Below are 18,813 nucleotides of genomic sequence, written 5' to 3' on the forward strand. Positions count from 1 at the left end.
GGAGCTGCCGTCCCCGAAGGCGGTGAATGGTGATAACAGAGGCGGCGGGGCCGCGGCGGCAGAAAAAAGATGTGACGGTGGGATGGTGGGGTACTTTCTGCTTTGGGCGACAGGAAGACTCACTAAACGATTAAGACTCATCGATGTAAGTGAAAATCCGAGCACCTTCAATGCTGTTTTCTAACTAGAGGTAGATCTGACTGGTGGTTTTCACATAAAACAGTCCCAAAATCTCCTGAAACTTCATAAACGAAATCCAATCTTTGCAAAAACACAAAGTTATTGAGAATGCCGTCCCTCGAAGGTCTCACAGAGGGGCAACCGACCCTGGACGCAATTACCAACGCAACCCAGGAAGCCGAAGAGCTCACTTTTCCCCCAGTCACCAAGGAACACATCCTCAACTGTGCCTACGACGCCTGGTTTCCCAAATATCGCACCGTCTCAATTCGCTCCCGCATCATCAAGCTCTCCCCAGACTTCGTACAGTACATCCGTGACGACGGCATCATTCTCGCCGACGATGACGCCGCCCAGCCAGACTCAAATGAGGAAGAGGAAGAATGGGCGCCTTCATCAAACACATCCGGCGCCCCTCGGAGAAATCAGCATCTCGACGAGGACTCCGACTCCGACTCGGAGCCAGAGGCAGACTTGCGCCCGCCAAACAAGCGCTTTCCGGAGATTCACCAGGAGATCAAGGACCGCATCAAGGAGCTCGGCGGCTCCGTGGCTCCCAAGCTGAACTGGTCCGCCCCCAAGGACGCGGCCTGGATCTCGCCGCACCAGAACACGCTCAAGTGCACCACGCCCAACGACATCTACCTCTTGCTCAAGAGCTCGAGCTTTGTGAGCCACGACCTCGAGCACGCCTTCGACGACACCGTTGCCTCCTCCGCGAACCGCCCCTTCCAGCCCGTCCTCGTTCTCCGCCCCTTCTTCGCGCCGAACCCGGCCCTGGAGTTCCGCTGCTTCGTCAAGCACCGCGCGCTCATCGGCCTCTGCCAGCGCGACTGGAACCACTACCCCTTCCTCGACGGCCTGCGCTCCGCCCTGGTGTCCAAGATTGAGGACTTCTTCGAGGACCGGCTGCGCTTCACGTTTCCGGACGGCTCCTTCGTGTTTGATGTGTACGTGCCGGGTGACAGCGATTCGTACGGCGAGCTGGGCAAGGTGCGGCTGATCGACATCAACCCCTGGGCGCCGCGGACGGACAGCCTGCTTTTCACTTGGGGTGAGCTGCTCGAGTTCAAGGTAACGAGGCCGATATTGGGGTCGGTGGTGAATGAGGAAGCGTTCGAGGTGAGGATTCCAATGTCCGGGAACAGGGGCGACTGGAGCGAGGGTAGCGCGGCGGAGGAAGAGACGACAGACGACGAGGACGCGGACGAGGTCGTTCCTGAGCTGAGGATCGTGGAGAAGGATAACCCCGCGGCCTTCAACTTCAGTACGCCACAGTACTCGGCGCATAAGCTGCCCAAGGAGGTTGTTGACGCCAGTGTGGCGGGCGAGGGCGGTTTGAGGGAGTTTGCGCAAAGGTGGAAGGAGATGACCGATGCAGAGGGCGGTGGGGATGTATGGGAGAATGCTCCATAAGTCGGCGCAATGAGAGCATAGAACAGCGACGTATCTGAGATCCGTTGAATAAGACTCGTGCTCCAAGACTTCATTCCCAATTGATATATCAGCACGTGTAGGGTATACGTGCCCCTATCGACCACAATGGCGTAGGGAGTTACCCTTTGGCCACTTATACCATCTGTAAAAACCGTTGGTTTTTCATAGGGTTGAATACATCGGACCCGATTTTTTTTGCCTGGTGTTTTTCTGTTTCTTTTTATTTCTATCGCCCGTCTTCTTCTACCTTGAGATGATGTCACGGCTTGTGTAGCCAGCACCTTTCTTCCTCTGCCAAAAAAAAAAAGAAAAACAAATTGTCAAGTAACGTATGTTCTGATCGATTTGTACGTGAGATGAAGCATGCGTGCGATCTTGTCCATCAGCATTTCAGAAGAACGATACGTATGAACACCTTCCAATATACAACGTCATGCTCAACTCTCGATCACATTCGGAATGAGGCAAAGGCTGTATTTTATTACGCGTAACCCCCTCTAAGCGTGCGAAAGTTCGCGCCGAGGACCTGCTAGAAGATGAATTGTCACTGCTCAATACGTACGTACACATGAACGTGTTTGGATCTGCGCGATATGAACTAAAGCTCGCCGTTAGCCATCTCACACCCCATAAACGGGGGGGGGGGAACGGAGCTAAGGAAAACAAAGAGGTTTTATTTCTATTCTCATATAGAGGAATAGAAACATAGGAACGGGAAAGGGAAAAAGAGACAAAAAAAGCTCAGACTCGTGAGAGTCCTACGAAAAACCGATGGTTTTTTTACAGCCAATATGGATGGCCAACTCGAACTCGTGGAGTTCCTTTTTTTTATGTTCAAGATGAACCTCTTGACCATGAAGGTCGGAGTGTGCGCACACCTTGAGGCAAGATGCCCCGACAACTCGTCGCAGAAGTGGCCCTCTTAAAGGTGAGAGCCCGCCTTTCCGCCTTCCTAGGAGGAGCACCAACCACCAGGCCAACTTTCCACCAAGCACATGGAACACGGGCAGAAAGAAGGCACGAAAGAAACAATCATTTTTATATATACGCAAGATGAAGGACATATACAAAGGCGCAAAGGGGCACACTTGCTGGCCCATATCCGAGGCGCCTTTCGACGTGGTCCAGTGACGTTGTCGTTAGGGTATCATATCATCAGATACAAAACATTACCATTTACACATCCAACACATGGGTCCGTCATCCAAGTAGCGGCAGCAGCAATCGCCAAGGCCAAAGCAGACAAGAATACGCGGAACAACCCGAGACAGAGTAAGCACTCTACATGACCACACAGCAAGCCTTCTCCAGCTTCTTGAGGATCTTGACGACGATGTCGTCGTCCTGGTCCTGTTGCTGTTGGCCGCCGTGATGCTGTTGCTGGCCGCCGTGGGGCTTGCCTCCGTGGGGTTTGCCTCCGTGTTGCTGTTGGCCACCACCGTGGTGCTGCTGACCACCACCAACCTGCGGAGGCGGCGGCATCGTCGCGTCATTGCCCTGGAGGTTGATGTAGATTCTACCCGCATTCTCCTCCGTCGAGTACTTCAGCCCGAGCTCCCGGCACAGCGCCTCGATGCGCGGCTTGAGCTTCTGCACATGTCCCGTCGAATGGTTGCCCTTGCCGACGATGGCGTGCAGGTGCTCCTGCCCCCGGTCGCGGTCGGCGCGGATGCGCTGTTCAAGCATGCGCTCCGCCTCCTCGACGAACTGGCCGTGCAAGTCGATGCAGCTGCCCGTCACGCGGCCGGCGGCGTTGTTCTCGCGGAAGATGTACTCGGACGCCTGGCGGTTGTAGTCCTCCATCTTCTGGGCGTGGCGCTTGCCCTCGTTCGAGAGCTCTTTGGCGGCGGCGCCATCGCCAGACTGGTAGGCCTGCTGAGACTGTGTGTTGCAGAAAGAGTCAGACAAGACGTTGGGGTGATCGTCGAGGGGCGTGGGGGTTAACGGACGCGCTCAAAACACTGGTTACGCTTGTTGGCTTCCTCACGGGCGAGGTCGCGGAGGCGGTCGTACTCGCGCTCCACATCGTCATCGTCGTTGTCGGCGTGGTGAAACGCTGTTGAACGATCGGTCTTGTCAGCACGGGGGAACTACTCGTACGATACGCAGGAAGCATCGGCGGGTGATTGTTTCCCGCGTTCCCTGTGGCGGTCGCGGTTCAAGCCATAGCTTCAGGGGTAGGAGAAACGCGAAACGGGCGGGGATGCTTACCGCGACCGCCCAAGCGGTTCATGGGAATGGAAGACATATTGGTGTGGATTGCTCAATTGGATTGAGTGTGCCCAAATGAAGCAAAACCTGACGTCAAACGACAGAAAGATGATGCAGTCGGTAGAGGGCAATGCCAAGTCTGGTCGAGACGCGGACGCAGAGGCGGTCAAGACGGCGCTAAACAAGCTTGTTTTTCGCGGGCCTCGGCCGCACAATTATGGAGACAACATCCGGCGTTGGTCCTCATGCTGGCCGGGCCGGCTCCCGCCCCGGACCCGCAACATCGATAACTGTTCACCTATTGCCGCGGAAGGACATGTCCTTGTCTCCGTCCCCGTTGTCCTTGCGGACAGAGCCTTTCCGGCGTGGATCCGGGGCAGAATTCCCACCATGCTGACAGTGCGATCTTCAGGGGAAGCAGCCGTGCGTTGCCACGGCTCAAAGACTCAAAGGCTCTCAGTGGCTGGTTGAGGCTGCAAGCTAGTGTTTGTAAGATACATCAGCGGCCGCTTGGTTCAGTGCGTTTCTCCAGCCATAAATGCTTGTACATGGCAAACCTGCGCAGAACAGATTGCCCTGAAACAAGCCAGACCCAGCGACTGGTCTGGATGGCGGTCGTGGCTGAGGGCGGCACGTCGTTTCACAGCTCCTCGGGTCCATGGTGTTCTAGCCGTCCGAAACCAAACTCGAACATCCACGGCGAGCATGAATACCCGCAAAAGTGAGGGCAAATGGGTGGCGTATCATGGATTTTCCCATTACTAAAGACAAATCGTGTGTGTGATGTGCCAAACCGTCGTTACACAAGAGACAGGCTCAGGGGTAGAATGCTTCTATGGGTCTTCTAGAACATCTCCTCTTTGGACTTCTCCGACCTCCAGTGCTTCCAACTGCAGGACCAAGGCACCCATCATCCGAACTGGCCGATCAATTTGGATTTCCAGATGGAATGACGATTTGAGAGACGCAATGAATGTGAGATCTTGGGAATAACAGCAGATGATCGTAAGAGTTCTCAAACCTAGTTAAGATACGGTGCAACGTACCTGCAGCGCAGCATCTGCTAGAGCCGGATCCTAAATCCTGCGCTGTTCTGTAAAAGGTATCTTAGTTCTCGCTTGTGCCTGCGCAATATGCAAGAGAGAGCGCGCAGAATTCTCCATCTGCCAGGTCCGCATCTGAATACCGCCTCTGCCATTCGTCCGCTCGCAGAGTGCAAGCTGGGGGGCAGGCAAAGAAGACGACGACATCAGATGGGGTTCGGCCTCGGGAAACGAAAGAAGCCTCCACAATTCCGGGCCCTCTTCAATTAAAGGAGCCTTCTCGTGATCCCGCGTGGAACGATTTTGCAACCCCACAGTTTTGCCTCTTCAGGCATTCTTTGCTAATGAGGCCCTGGCCACTGCCAATTCTCGGCCTGGGACCGCGTCGCATCGCGAAAAGGAGCTCGCTATACCATGTGGCCTCCCTGTACCGACGCGGGAATAGCTGCTGGTAGTAGTCTCCGTCCGCCTACCCGCAAAGATCTAGTGACAGCGCGAAATTACCTTATTTCAGATCTGAAATGTGTCCGTTACTAGCCAAACTTCTTCTTTTGACGTTGTTAAGAGCACTGTTTTAGGAGGCGCTCTTAATTGTAGCCTTGGTTTAACAGATGCCAACCTTAGTTGAAAGAGATGCTTTGCGTCGCCTTGTACTCTAATAAGTACGAATACAAGGCCTTGAAAGACTAGACCTGGCATCCCGGTGTGATTCGCAGCTCTGAGACAGCGGATGGCGACAGGCAGGGGATCCGGATTGCGACAAGTGATGGATTGAAACAAGGGCAACCCATCGCATTACATTTCGAACCCACCCGTCTTTTTGCCGTGGACGACGAGAAGGAGCAAGTTGCAACAGTCCCATCGGTGTAGGATCTTAGGGGCGCATTCTCGATGGCGCCCCATTGTTCCCCCCAGGATTTCGTCCAAAATTTGGTGTTGATCGACGACACCAAACAGGTTGGGAAAACGCAGACTAGGAACCGAACGCGGCACCCCGAGATCATTGTCCGATCAGCACTCCAAAGGGGGTGCTGTGCCCCTTTCTTTGGCAGAACATCAGACTGTGTCTGTGGTGTAGATGAGATTCGCAACGGCTTCTGGGCTGTGTGAACTGCAGTTGCAGACAGGGGATCGTGCTAGTGATTCTTGCCCTTGCATGGTTAACCGGCTGACGCTCTGTATGGCTTAGTGTTTCAAGGCAGCTAAAATGGTGGGGTCTGACCGCCCCAAAATCCCATCTTGAGATTCTGATTGACTGGAGGCGTATTAAGAAATCTTTCTTCAAGATGTCAACGCGCCTCTTTGACGTACAAGACATGTGTCGCGGTGGCGATATGTGCACCGTGTCTTCTCAAATGGTCCGCGACCGTGACAACTGAAATCACCAGAGGTAGCCAGGAACCACTGCCCGGAGAAGCCGCAGATTGTCGGCCGTTTCTGGAAGTTTGTATGCATGTTTGTTGCAAGATGACTGGTTGTGCATTCGGACACTTGAGACCAGTGTGCCCCAGAGGATCGGAGCGCCCATCTTGTGCATTTTCCATCTTGAACCAATTTGGTAGTCGACTGTACAAAGACGCCCTAGCATGCGGCTAAGGCGGTGGTTAGCTAGTCTTGTGGCGTAATTATTGGCTGGCTGCGATGATTGCCCAGCTGCTGCCATTCCCACGATCCAGGCTAAAGAGGCGTTCTGGCGACCAATCAACTATCCCTCTTCGAGTCAGGATGAACGATGTCTCTCTTTGAAAGCATCGACTGGGTCTGTTGCCGAGGGGCTCAGGTCTGTGGCTTTTTTGGTGCGATAGCCTTCCCTCTGGTTCATATCAAAGTGATACAAAGGGCGGTTGCATGTTTGAGCGAGCTCAAGCTCTTGTAAGCCATACTTATTCTAGGACGATGGAATCGACACCATGTCCAAGTCGCGAGCAACTCAAATGCCACTGTTATCTTGTTGTCAAAGGCTGAATCCTGATTTAGGCACCTGCATGACAGCAACGAACTTGATGTGCTGGAGGCATCTAGGTGGTTGTTCACACGAGTCTGGAGGGAACTTGGACAGTGCGATTCAGCTGTGACCCGAATTAAGACCTGCAGCAGCAAGACTCGAAGCGCAAGGCCCAGAGGGATGATGGATCACCTCGGCGGCAGGATGCAGTAGCCGCTGGCGGTTGAGGATAGAAGCAAACAGACGACGAACTTCATAAAAGCAAACATTTTGGCGTGGCTCGGAGGTTGGGCAGGCTCCCGTCGAGAGAACGGGATTGTGGAATGTGACGGTTGGCCGCATACCAAAGCTTGGCAGAAAACGTTCAGCTTCCAGATTGTTTCCCTAAAGAAAAAAGCAAAGCTGCAGCGTGGAAACCGCTCGCCAGCCTGCGGCACGACCTCTCTGAACAGAGACAGCTTCATGTTTTAGCCAGGCCAGCCAGCACAACCCCAGAGATTTGGTTGGAGCCAAAGCTGAGCCAGTGAAGCGCCACTGCTCCCGATTGGACGCGCTTGTGGCTAGACGCAAGTAGTCATCGATGCAATCTGCGTTTGCTTCTTGGGAATGCAGATCATGCGCCGCGAGATGGCTAACACGGAAGAATCTAAGACGATGAAAACCCAAGACTATTGAGTGGGAGGCTGAGGCTTTGAACTCGGAAGGAGTCACAGAGTGTCGTAACAAGCTCAACCTCAGTGATGGGGGAGTCCGACGCCTAGACGCAGTAATTGTACGGAAAAGGGAAGATCAGCAGGCAGGAGATGGAAATCGGCAGAATATCCATGATTCCATGTGCCGTGTGCCATCGTCAATCTCATCTCGGGATCTGGGCTGGTGTTTATTAAACTGCGAGAAGGCAAGTGATGTCGTCGTACCTTGTACCCGGAGACGATGGCGCGTCAAGGCGGGAGGCTGGTCAGCTGCACCGTGTACGAAGCACGGCGGCCGTCCGTTGGGAACTGGGCAGCCCAGCATCGTAAGCGGATGCAGGGAGATGTTTAGGCGGAGAGGACCAGGTAGAAGCGTGGGCTCACTGACATTTGACCATATGGCGGTGGAGTCGGAGATGGTGATGGGAATGACGATGGGGGGGTTTCTGGCCCTGAACTGGCCTCGCCGCAAGGGCAGAAGAGTACGGATCTTGAAGGTACCGCGCAGTAGTCGACAGTAGCAGAGACATGCGGCTTGATCAGGAATGGTGATGGGTTCGCCGCGTCTGTGGTATTTTGGCCCTAAAAAAAGGGATGGGCGATGGGCCGGACGGCGGCTGGCTGGCCGGCTTGTCTGCAGTTGGTTCGCGCCTTGAAAGAAGAAAGGAAATGCAAGGCGACAGGTGCCAAGCTCAGACATACATGATCCCGATCGACCCCTATTGGAGATGCAACTTGCAAGAGCTTGGTTAGGATGCTGTTCCTTTGTGTCTCCGTCCGCCAGTGCCCAGTGGTTGCTTTGAGTACCGTACAGTGAGGTAGGCAAGCGGGACCTGGCTGTGCTCGATTTCCTAGCTTGGAGACGTGCAGAGTATTGGCGAATCAAGCTGTGGCCGAGAGCTTTGGGGTTGGGTTGAATAAGTTGTTTGCTTCTATTGTTTGCTTGACGGCGGCTAGACCACCTTGCGATGCGTTTTCCTAAGTAGGCACACGGTATTGATGAGATTGGCGACGTCTTGATGCGCTGCAGCCTGCTGAATTGTTGTATGGTTGGTTGTGCTTTGTGCAAGTCCGGTGATACGCCTCGAGCAGGGCATACCAGGCACCGTCGCGATGCTGGAATCATTGCCGTCAAGAGCAGCAGCAAGGAGGCCGCGGATGACGGTGTTTCAAGAATCGCAATGGAAGCCCTGATGGAAGGAGGTTATGTTCCAATTGCAGTTTTCCAATGTTCCATCTGCCATCGATCTCCCTGGCGTTCCCTGCAGGTGGATCTCTGCTTCGTCTGGTCTGGCACTGGCAGGAGCAGAGGTGCTGCAGGTAGTCACAGAAGAAGGAAGGAGGGTGATCCTCCATGCCTTCAGTTAGATGGCTGGTGAAAGGGCTGGAGGGTTGCGTGCGGTGGTGTCCCATTCCAGCTGCCGCGACCGATTGACTGCTTGCTTGACTCTTGGTGACTCTTGGTGGGAAGCACCCAAGGCAAGGCACCTTTCTTCAATTGAGGCAAGGGGTCAGGTGTTGGTCTTGGAGCAGGTTGCCCATGATGCGATGTCTCGCGCAAGTACAACCATCCGAGGCAAAGAGGCGACAGCATGTCTCTTGGAATTGCGTTCCGAGGTGGTCCAGAAGCAATGAAGAGGTGGATTAACACATATTGACTGGTTCGTATTGGCAGCGGCTCGTGCTTCTCGCGCGTTCGGAAGGCAAGGGAATGAGCATATCCCGCCAGGAAGATTAATAGAGAGCGACAGAGCAGAGGCAATAGTGACGGATTACCACCCGGCTAAGGCAAGAGATGCACAGGGCCCGCCCTGTTTGCCTCGCCCGCCAAAGAAAATCCCATCTCCGAGCCTGGTCCCAATGGTCTGTGGTCGCCCGTAGCGCGAGGAGTTTTTCTTACATTAGTCAGGGCGGCGAGCAAGGAGGCTTCGGGCCAGTTAAGCCAACCAGACGCGGCTGCAGACATAGGAGTCCCTGTTTCCTTGGTGTCGGGTTGTATTTTCCATCTCTCTTCAGGTACTTCAGGAACTGCACAGTAGAGTTGCGCATGCGTGGTTGGCGTTGCTGCGAGTTCCAACCTGCGGGCAATGGGACAAGGCATGGCACGGCGCGACTCCCCACAGGCTGTGGCCATTGGCTTGCCGCTCGGTGCGGTGATTTCAACGTTGCAAAGGGCTGGCTGGTGGACCCGCCGGTGGTCTGTCTCTGAGGGAATGGATGGAACCTTTTGGTCATGTCGGGTATGAGGGTTCGGAGCTCGTAGTTTTCTTTCTCAGCAAGTCCATACTCGGTTTCTGACAATGTCGGGAGTAAGCCTTCAAAGACCTTCGACCTTTCAATCTGTCAGTTGAATTCTCAAGGACATTTTATGTGTATATATTGTACATGCTTGCCTCGGCTTATCATTGTCGCCGCGATGATGAACAAGGTGACACTGTAATAAGTGGTCTGGCAAATGTTTGGCCACCAACTTCTGCGAAAGAAAAAAAGAGACACACACAGCCGACAGGGGGGCCCAGGTCAGGAACCGGGCTAAATGCACTTGGAGGCAGGTACCGGTGGATACGTACCGCAGCTCTCGACCTTGGCTTCTGGAATGCCCCCTGCTGGCCCCTGCACGACGCATCTCAATGGAGTACGTACCTGGCAGCTGTGGATATTTCGCAGCAAGCCTCCACACCGTGCACCCGACCAATTCTTACCCCCTTTTTCTTTCAACCTGCCTGTCACCTCAGACGGACGGCGGCGACCTCACACCTCAGACCTCATCTCAGGCCCCTCTGCCCGGCTCCCTCTGAGTCCCGGCGACAGTGGATGACACCGCCCCCACCGAACCTCTGAAGCGTCGAGGATGCCCGGCGATGGCCCCCAAAAGCCCCTAGCCTTACTTGTGCTGCCGGCTGCTTTCACCAGGGCACTTCACTTCCTCCTGGAAGAAGTGCTGGCACCACTTTCCAGTTATCCCAAGGATTGGCCCCTTCGCCAAATCACCGGCCAACCATTTTGCCTCTCCAACCTTACAGTGGACGGCACATTACGAATACCTACTGCGTATCCGTACGCATATGCACCCACTCTGGATTTCTCTGCCCACTGTCTGGCTGCCCACGGCCCTGCCCGCCGCCCATCATCGCCTGTCATTCGTCGCCTCCGTGCCCTTCACTTGATGCGCGCACTGTATACGTGCTCTTTGTACCTCGTCACGAACCGCATTGTCCGCCCCGGAGACAACTGCCCACCCACTCGTCGTCCCAGTGTTCCTCGCCGACTTCTAGCTGCTGCTCCTACTACCTCTGTTACCTACCTACCTAAGCTACCTACCTAGGGAGGTAGTAGGAGGTTGCTGCTGGCGAATTGATGCTTCTTGCTGCGGGCTGCTACCTTAGTTACTTTACTCGCGGTACATGCTGCCGGGGCACTTTGCAGCTGCCAGTCGGGCATTCAGTCCACCTACCTTACCCAAGTCGCCCACTGTTGCTTGCGCGCCTGCTTTCCCACTTGCAACTCGCACCTGCGCTTCCCTTCCCTTCCCTACCTACCTGCCCACCTGCACCCGCTCCTGCACCATCGCTGCCACCCCTGCCCATATTCTACCCACCCTTACCCTTTCCCATCTCTCCTCTCCACATTAGAGGCACCTCCCAACCCATTCCTCTCTTTTCTCTCTCCCGTCTCTCCTGCTCCTGGTCTTTCAATCCTGCCGCGACCATCCCATCCTCCCACCGTCCGCCCAACGGCTAGTGTTTTTCTTTTCCTGTTTGCTGCGTTTCTCGAGCCGTCGTCAATTGATTGATTCTACTCTCAATCATCAAATCGAGAGGTGAGTTCACACTGCTTTCATACTACATCTCTTGCCCTCCAAGGAGCGAATCGCAAAAGCGAAGGCCCCAGGGCGCGAGAGAGAGTGAGAGCGAGGAGAGAAAGACCGACGCACACCCACAACCCCCTCGAACTGCAATTGCTGCCGCTCGCCGCCAAACACAACACAAAACCATTGGATTAGGAAGGCGACACGGCAGAGACATCAATGAGAGACAGAACGAGACGAGAGAAAGCCGTCACCCTCGCCTCGCCCGCCCCTTCGACACCGCTGCAATACATTGCCAGCACCTCCCTCGATATCTCGACCACCCGATACACCGCACCGCATCGCACGCCGACTGGCCCGTTTCGCATTCCAGCCCCGTCCGTCCCAAACAATTCGCCCACCTGTCACTCTCTTTCTCTCCATCGCCCATTGCCGGCACCGCGGCTCCCCGCGACATGGTTGGCTAATCCACTGTTATCTCTTCCAGGCTCAACGACGCATCATCACGATTCGGCCCAGGATCCTCAATCACTTTAATCCCATCAATTCTTTTCTATCCGCCGTCGGCAACGACACCAGACCGCCAAGATGGGTTGTGGAATGAGCACGGAGGACAAGGAGGGCAAGGCCCGCAACGAGGAGATCGAGAACCAACTGAAGCGGGACAAGATGATGCAGCGCAACGAGATCAAGATGCTTCTTCTGGGTACGTCAAACCCTCCTTCCCACCCGTTGAATGCCGTATCGTCTTCCGATGCGATGGCATTCAATCGCACCCCGATCGGCTCACTCTAACAACCCAATAGGTGCTGGTGAATCCGGAAAGTCGACGATCCTGAAGCAGATGAAGCTCATCCACGAGGGCGGCTACTCGCGTGACGAGCGGGAATCCTTCAAGGAAATCATCTTCAGCAACACGGTGCAATCGATGCGCGTCATTCTCGAGGCTATGGAATCGCTTGAGCTGCCCCTCGAGGACCAACGCATGGAGTACCACGTCCAGACCATCTTCATGCAACCCGCTCAGATTGAAGGCGACGTTCTGCCCCCTGAAGTTGGAAGTGCCATCGAGGCTCTGTGGAAGGACCGCGGTGTTCAGGAGTGTTTCAAGCGCTCTCGCGAATACCAGCTTAACGATTCCGCGAGATAGTGAGTTTTTCCAGTCCTAGGCGCTGAGCATCGCTTGCTGACAAACCCAGCTACTTCGACAACATCGCTCGTATCGCCGCCCCCGACTACATGCCCAACGACCAGGACGTCCTGCGATCGCGTGTCAAGACGACGGGTATCACAGAAACCACATTCATCATCGGCGACCTGACGTACCGAATGTTCGATGTCGGTGGCCAGCGATCAGAGCGAAAGAAGTGGATCCACTGCTTCGAGAACGTCACCACAATCCTCTTCCTCGTCGCCATTTCCGAGTACGACCAGCTCCTGTTCGAGGACGAGACTGTCAACCGTATGCAGGAAGCCCTGACGCTTTTCGACTCCATCTGCAACTCAAGATGGTTCATTAAGACATCCATCATTCTGTTCCTCAACAAGATCGACCGTTTCAAGGAGAAGTTGCCCGTCAGCCCGATGAAGAACTATTTCCCCGACTATGAGGGTGGTGATGACTACGCCGCGGCATGCGACTACATTCTCAACCGATTCGTCAGCCTGAACCAGCATGAGACCAAGCAAATCTACACGCACTTCACCTGCGCGACAGACACAACCCAGATCCGCTTTGTCATGGCGGCAGTGAATGGTGAGTTTAGCTCCGACTGGAACCACAGAGCTGGTACAAAGCCCACAAAGAAATGAGACTAACGCGCGACAAACAGACATCATTATTCAGGAGAACCTGCGGTTGTGCGGTCTGATTTAAAAACTCAAAAACGTTTGCTTTTTTTCAACAATACCCTTTACTTCTAATTGCATGACCAAAGCCAGTAAGTGTCGTGGAGGCTGGCTCATGAAATTTACTCTCCTCCCGACGACGACGAAACGGCGACCCTGCTACGGTTTCCCCAGATTCCCTTGCTTACGCGACTGTATTTTTTTCTTCCTACACCTCGGCTATCCCCCCGGTATATTGCCTCACAGACTAGGCGGTACACTTTTTTGGTTCTGCCTCGTTGGTCCGCGTTCAGGAATAGGGGGAAACTTGGGAAGGTAGCTCTGTATCAAACATGATGTTCGGACAGCAGTAGACGGAACCGCGGCGGGACGAGGAAACCCGACCATTGACGGATGGCGGCGAGTGAGAGACGGAGGACGAGATGTGGAAGCCCCGGACGGATGGATAGCAAGAGGAAAAGAAGCAATGAACTTGAATGCATTTGAGAGAGAGAGTCCGATGGACGGAAGGCGGTTAAATATTCTGTTTAATTACGAAAGTCTCCTTATTCCTCACGTTGCGCGCAGGTCGAGAGACTCCTTGAACCTATGCTTTTGCCGCCCAGCGACCTGTATTTTCACTGTGCGCCTTTCCAGTCTGTAGTCTCATTTCAACCAGCATCTGTGCAGGCAGCGACACTGGGTATCGTAGCATCACCAAGTCTACAGTATGCACTACACGAAGGTTCCGTCTCGGTGCGGCCCTGATCCGCAGATTTACCCATGATCGCCCTCAATCCACCCACTGGGGTTTGAAGGTAGTCGAGAAATTTTAGTTGCTGTAGGTAGCCCAGTCCAGACCCGACGCTATAGCAGACCTCCGGCGCGGCGTTTTCCGTCCCCAATTTCGCCGTTCGCGGCATCAAGACCGCAACCGCCGCTTCCGTCTCTTGGGGTGGACGACGTAGACCTACGCAAGGCTAGTCCCGAGAGAAAACGACCTACCTTCCCTAGCGTAACGTAATGCCAAAGGGATTTAGCCTTTCGACTCGTCGATACTGTGTCCTCTGCCTTCTCTCCCCTTCTTCAAGGGTCCTGCTCAGTCCCAGAGGGACCTGCTTCGTAACTCCCTCCCGGAGATCCCCTCGCCCCCGCCACACGCACACACTCACAAGTCCGCGCCCGCGGTTTTTTGGTCTGAAGTTAGGATTTAAGCTTGGGAAGGGGAGTGAGGGTGAGGTAATGATGGTGTGCGTGCATATGTATGTGTGTGTGTGTGGCCGAGGATGGAGCTCCACATCCAATGGTTAAGCTTCCTACAGTTCGACACGGACGTCTTTTCACATTATCATTTTGACGTTGGACATGCAGTTGGATGAAGAGCAAAAACTCTCTTCCACACGTCGCCAAGCGGCGGCGGCAGCTTGGGACAGCTGCATCGGCCGACGATCGGCGGGCACATATCTTGCTCTACGTATGACGGAGTGGCGCAGCAAGTTTTGATACTTGCGACAATTCTGTGAGTTCGTCGTCCTGATGCGGTTGAAGACACACACACCATCGTCGACATGGGCCCTCTCTCAACTTGACGGTTTCTTGTAAGAGAGGCTCACTCCTGCAGCTCTTCTGAATCTCTAGCGCGCGGAGCAGCTGCAGGAGCTGTTGCTACAACACGTCTGTTATTGGTAGGGGTCCGGTTTTCGCCCAACCACATATAAGACTGTACCGTCTGATATTGGGTCTTTTACCTTAATTGAATGTTGGATAATGGTGTACGGACCGGGGGCTGGCTTTGATCCCTTCTCATTCTGTCCCTCTCTCCCTCCGTTTGTTGGACGAAATTTTTCTCAAACATGTCGCAGGATTTGTTGTTCGCCGCTAGGTTACAAGTCCAAGTATCTTCAGTGATATTTGGATGTTGGATATTGATTGATGTCTTTTTCTGGGGAGGATTCTCTTTGGTTGCGTTGCATGTTTGGTGACCCCTTTCATTTCGTTCCCTTGCGTGGGACCTTGGTTTTTTTCGTCGTCCTCTTGGTTGCTGCGACCTTGTTTGCCAACCCAACCACCCCCTGGAACCAGCAGGTCGGAGAATTTTTGGAACGCGCAACTACGGTGAGAGATCTGGACCCCGTTCATTCCGCCCCTGGGCTGAAGAGTCTGTGAGAGCCCCCTTCCGGAGAAGACAGCCGAACAGAGAGCAGCAGTGAGGTAAGATAGAGTTATGAGGGGAGAGGGGGGGACTGTGGGGTTACACTCTGCTGTTTCATAGTGATTACCATACCACGGTGAGGTTGAGAAGGCAAGGCAGAGAGAGGCAGGTGATGGGAATTTTGCCCGGTATTATCTCATCATCGCCGACAGCTTTCCTTCGGCATTAAGGTGTCGACGAGAAGCTGGGGTTGGGGGCACAACCATCGGGGACCTGCCGCGTGTTGGCGGAGGCGAAGATCCAGAGTTCCTTTTGGGCTGATGTGGGTGGTTTTCTGCTCTCAGATCCCCTTTGACCCCCCCTCCTCACGTCGAAATGTCACATGGGACGAATGGTATAGACTTTTGTTGGTCGCGCTTGGTGGTAGATCGCCTTGTGGTTTGGTTTTTCCTGCTCGCCGTTATACCCGTAGCAAACCCGTCCTGAGCAAGCGGTTGTGGGTGTGAAGCTAAGCAAAAGGGTTTTCTACGTGTTCTTCGCTAGGATCGAGCCGAATCCGAAGACACTGACTTCTCACCACTATCACCGATTTACTTTCATGTTATCGCCGAGTTACCTGAACAGAAGGGATGCTGGTTGGATGGTGCCATTGACTCTCACATGGGATCTGGCCGTTAACACGCATGTGCTTGGGCTCCAAGGGAGGGGGAATGCGCCCCAATATGGCTCGCCACCGTGAGGCGCGTTATATCGAGTGACGCAGGCCGCTGGTGGCCTTTCCCCCTTCCTACGACGTCGGACGTCGGACGATTCTGGGGCGGGTTAGGTGAGCGACAGTCCAGGATCGCACCGCTGGGCATACGTTGGATATAGCTGACCGGAATATTACAGGCAACGAAAAAAGCCTTGACCTTTCCCGTGTCGGGTCTGCTCCGCCGTGTTAGTGCCCGTCTGGGACTCAGCTGAGGCGCGATGCGAGGCGGAGCATGGAGTAAAGACACGGCCAGGGAGTCCTGAACCCTGGTTGTGATGCGTGATCACTGTAGCCTAGTTTGAGGAACGAAAACCCGGTGTGAGAGATGCAGTAAGCCAAGAGGTTGAGGTCACAGAGACAAGCTGCCAGCTGACCGGCCCCAGTACGGGGAGCCCTGGTTCACGGCATGCTGCGCTGCAGTGGTACACGACGAATGCATGCTTGATGTATGAAAGAACCGTGGTATCAATCTATATGTGTGTGTTCAGTATGCACGCCCATTAGCCTCGCCCAAGGTAGCTAGCTGTCAACTCAGCTCCTGTTCACGCGTAAAAGTGTATGTGTGCGTGATGATTGTACGAGGTGAACCAATCCCAAAAAAACAAAAACTAATGCTTCCCATTGCCTTATGCTTTGCTGTTATTCTCTGATGACCGTATGCCTGCCTGGTGCTGCAGGGAAATCCCAAGCTCCCCATGTCTGTATGTGTGTGTGTCCCTCTGTCGTCATTGGGTCGTTTTCGCATTGGTCTGTTGATTTCCGTTCTCCATGTGTTCGCATAGACGGTGCCGCCCTACTACCACGCAGGTGCCAAGTGTATATTGGGAGGGAGAGCGAGTAAGTCGGGCGCCCGTGCCCGCGTGTTCTCAAATGCAAAGTGGTACGATGATGATAGAGAAGCTTTGTCATCCACGGCATCGTGACAGGGAAAGAACAACATTTGGCCCGACTGCATCGGAGGACTGATGCGGATTGGTAATCCGTCACGGTGATGTTGCTCAGGCCGTGGACATAATCATCGGCCGCTTTTCGGGCCAGTGTGGAAGACGCAAAGAAGGGTCGATTGAGAGTGAATCGTGAGCCGACTCTCACGGTCCGTCGTTCCCGTCTCCCATCGCCGCCTCCGGCACGGAGCCCTCGCCGTCTTGAGGGTGCTGACTCGGGTCGTGGCCCGCCTGCTGAGCCAGAAAATCGGCGTACTCGGCGCTAGCCAGCGCTAGCTCCCGCGCCGCCGTTTCGATGCGGAATTGGAACCGAATGTTTGGATCGTCACTTCGGACCTCCGCCATCGCTCTGTTGAGTGCATCTCTTGTGAACTGGGCCACTGTGTGGTTGCCGCCTGGCTGCCCGAAGCCGCTAGGGCCTGCGGGGACCATGCCGGGAGCCATCGGCGCTGCGCCGGCGAAGCTTGTGTTTGCAGACACCTGAGGCGGCATCTGGACCGCTGGCATGTGCTGAGGGAGGTTGTTCTCTGCATTGATGTCGGTTAGCTCCCCGTATCTTCACCATCTCGTTCGCTCTCTTGAAGCGATGCATGTATACTTACCATGGAAGGAACATCTTGACCCGCTCGCATTAAACCAGCAGTTGGCACAGCTGCCGCACATCTGGCCATTCACCACAACGCAGCCGTTCCACGGGCCGTAACCTTTATGACAACTCTTGCAGGGGCTGGCCGTTTCCTGGCCAGAGACATGAGCTAGCAGAGCCTCGACATTGCTACGCCTCTTTAAGTTGAGGTTTTGGTCTCCACGTCTTTGTACCGCAAGGCGGTGTCCCTCGTTGTTGGCTAGACGTTTTGCTAGAGCACTGTCGATGACCAGCTGATGGTAGCCGCTCTGCTTTGCCAGGTCTTCAGCGGTCAGGGGAATATCTCCCGGGCCACTATGACCGCCTTGACTGCCCATGTGAGCTTCCATGGCGAACTGTGCCGGTAGGCCGTGAAGATCGGGATGTATGTCCGAGTCGGGAGGGGGAGGGCCGTTGGCCAGGATACCCGCAGCTGCGAGGTCGAAGGCGTTCGGGTGGTGCTGCTGGTGGTGCTGCTGCTGATGTTGGTGATGTTGTTGAGAGGTCGTGGGAGGAGGGGGAGCGGTTATCTCGTCGTCATCTTCGTGCTCAGCTTCGGCTTCTGCATCGTGGGCGAGCTGTTCGAGCTGGTGGTCGACGGCGGACGGGGGGTGTCGGCTGGCTGCGGCGGTGGCGCGGGCAAGGGCTTGGGGGTCCCGCTTGATGCCGGCAACGGCGGCGGCCTTGGTCACCTTGTTTGGGCGGCCACGAGGAGGTGGACGGCTTCCGCCTCGGGCACTCATGGAGGGTTGGTCGGAAGAGAAGGGCACGGCTGAGAGCTGCCTTTCTGCGATGTGGACTAATAGCTAGCTGATGGGAGCTGCCTGTGGCCGGGCTGTCGGTGATGAGTGGCGTTGCGAGCGGACAGCTGGTGACGGCTGGAGATGATGGTCGTGGTCGTGGTGGTGAGGAGTTGGGGTCGTTTGGGAAAGCTCTGTTGGTTGAGAGCGGGAAGGAAGCTCACACTGCACCGGTTGCTGTTGGCCGCGCTGGCAGGTCCCACTCTCTGCAACCGCTTTGGTGTGGCAGCACGGTCCAGACGTTCACTTTCTCAAGTCGATGTTTGCTTTGGCAGTAATCCTAGCCTCAGCTGCTTACTTGGAGATTCTTTGAGATATTTGTGTTTTCAATGACGTGAGAGCTTCTGGTGATTATTTTAATTGGATATCAAACCTAGACTGTGGAAGCGAGCAGT

General features: G+C 54.8%; 4 protein-coding genes across 4 annotated transcripts; 2 read left to right on the forward strand and 2 right to left on the reverse strand.

Annotated features, from left to right (window-relative positions):
* Positions 1-288: 288 nt before the first annotated feature.
* On the forward strand, positions 289-1,596 carry CGCA056_v001475 (Cell division cycle protein 123; the record flags this gene model as incomplete). The annotated part of the gene is made up of 1 exon (XM_037316735.1): positions 289-1,596. One exon carries the CDS (start codon positions 289-291, stop codon positions 1,594-1,596), a length of 1,308 nt encoding a protein of 435 aa, XP_037185377.1.
* Positions 1,597-2,898: 1,302 nt separating this feature from the next.
* CGCA056_v001476 (Smr domain-containing protein) lies at positions 2,899-3,865 on the reverse strand (the record flags this gene model as incomplete). The annotated part of the gene is made up of 3 exons (XM_037316736.1): positions 2,899-3,498; positions 3,567-3,673; positions 3,829-3,865. The coding sequence occupies 3 exons, from the start codon at positions 3,863-3,865 to the stop codon at positions 2,899-2,901; spliced, it is 744 nt and encodes a 247-aa protein (XP_037185380.1).
* Positions 3,866-11,904: 8,039 nt separating this feature from the next.
* CTG1 (Guanine nucleotide-binding protein subunit alpha) lies at positions 11,905-13,192 on the forward strand (the record flags this gene model as incomplete). The annotated part of the gene is made up of 4 exons (XM_037316737.1): positions 11,905-12,022; positions 12,123-12,465; positions 12,516-13,072; positions 13,149-13,192. The coding sequence occupies 4 exons, from the start codon at positions 11,905-11,907 to the stop codon at positions 13,190-13,192; spliced, it is 1,062 nt and encodes a 353-aa protein (XP_037185379.1).
* A 3,945-nt stretch (positions 13,193-17,137) lies between these two features.
* CGCA056_v001478 (uncharacterized protein) lies at positions 17,138-18,361 on the reverse strand (the record flags this gene model as incomplete). The annotated part of the gene is made up of 2 exons (XM_037316738.1): positions 17,138-17,520; positions 17,596-18,361. The coding sequence occupies 2 exons, from the start codon at positions 18,359-18,361 to the stop codon at positions 17,138-17,140; spliced, it is 1,149 nt and encodes a 382-aa protein (XP_037185375.1).
* Between the last annotated feature and the right edge of the window lie 452 nt (positions 18,362-18,813).

This window comes from Colletotrichum aenigma, assembly GCF_013390185.1.
Source record: "Colletotrichum aenigma strain Cg56 chromosome Unknown KSG_Cg56_contig01, whole genome shotgun sequence".
Classification (NCBI taxonomy): domain Eukaryota; kingdom Fungi; phylum Ascomycota; class Sordariomycetes; order Glomerellales; family Glomerellaceae; genus Colletotrichum; species Colletotrichum aenigma.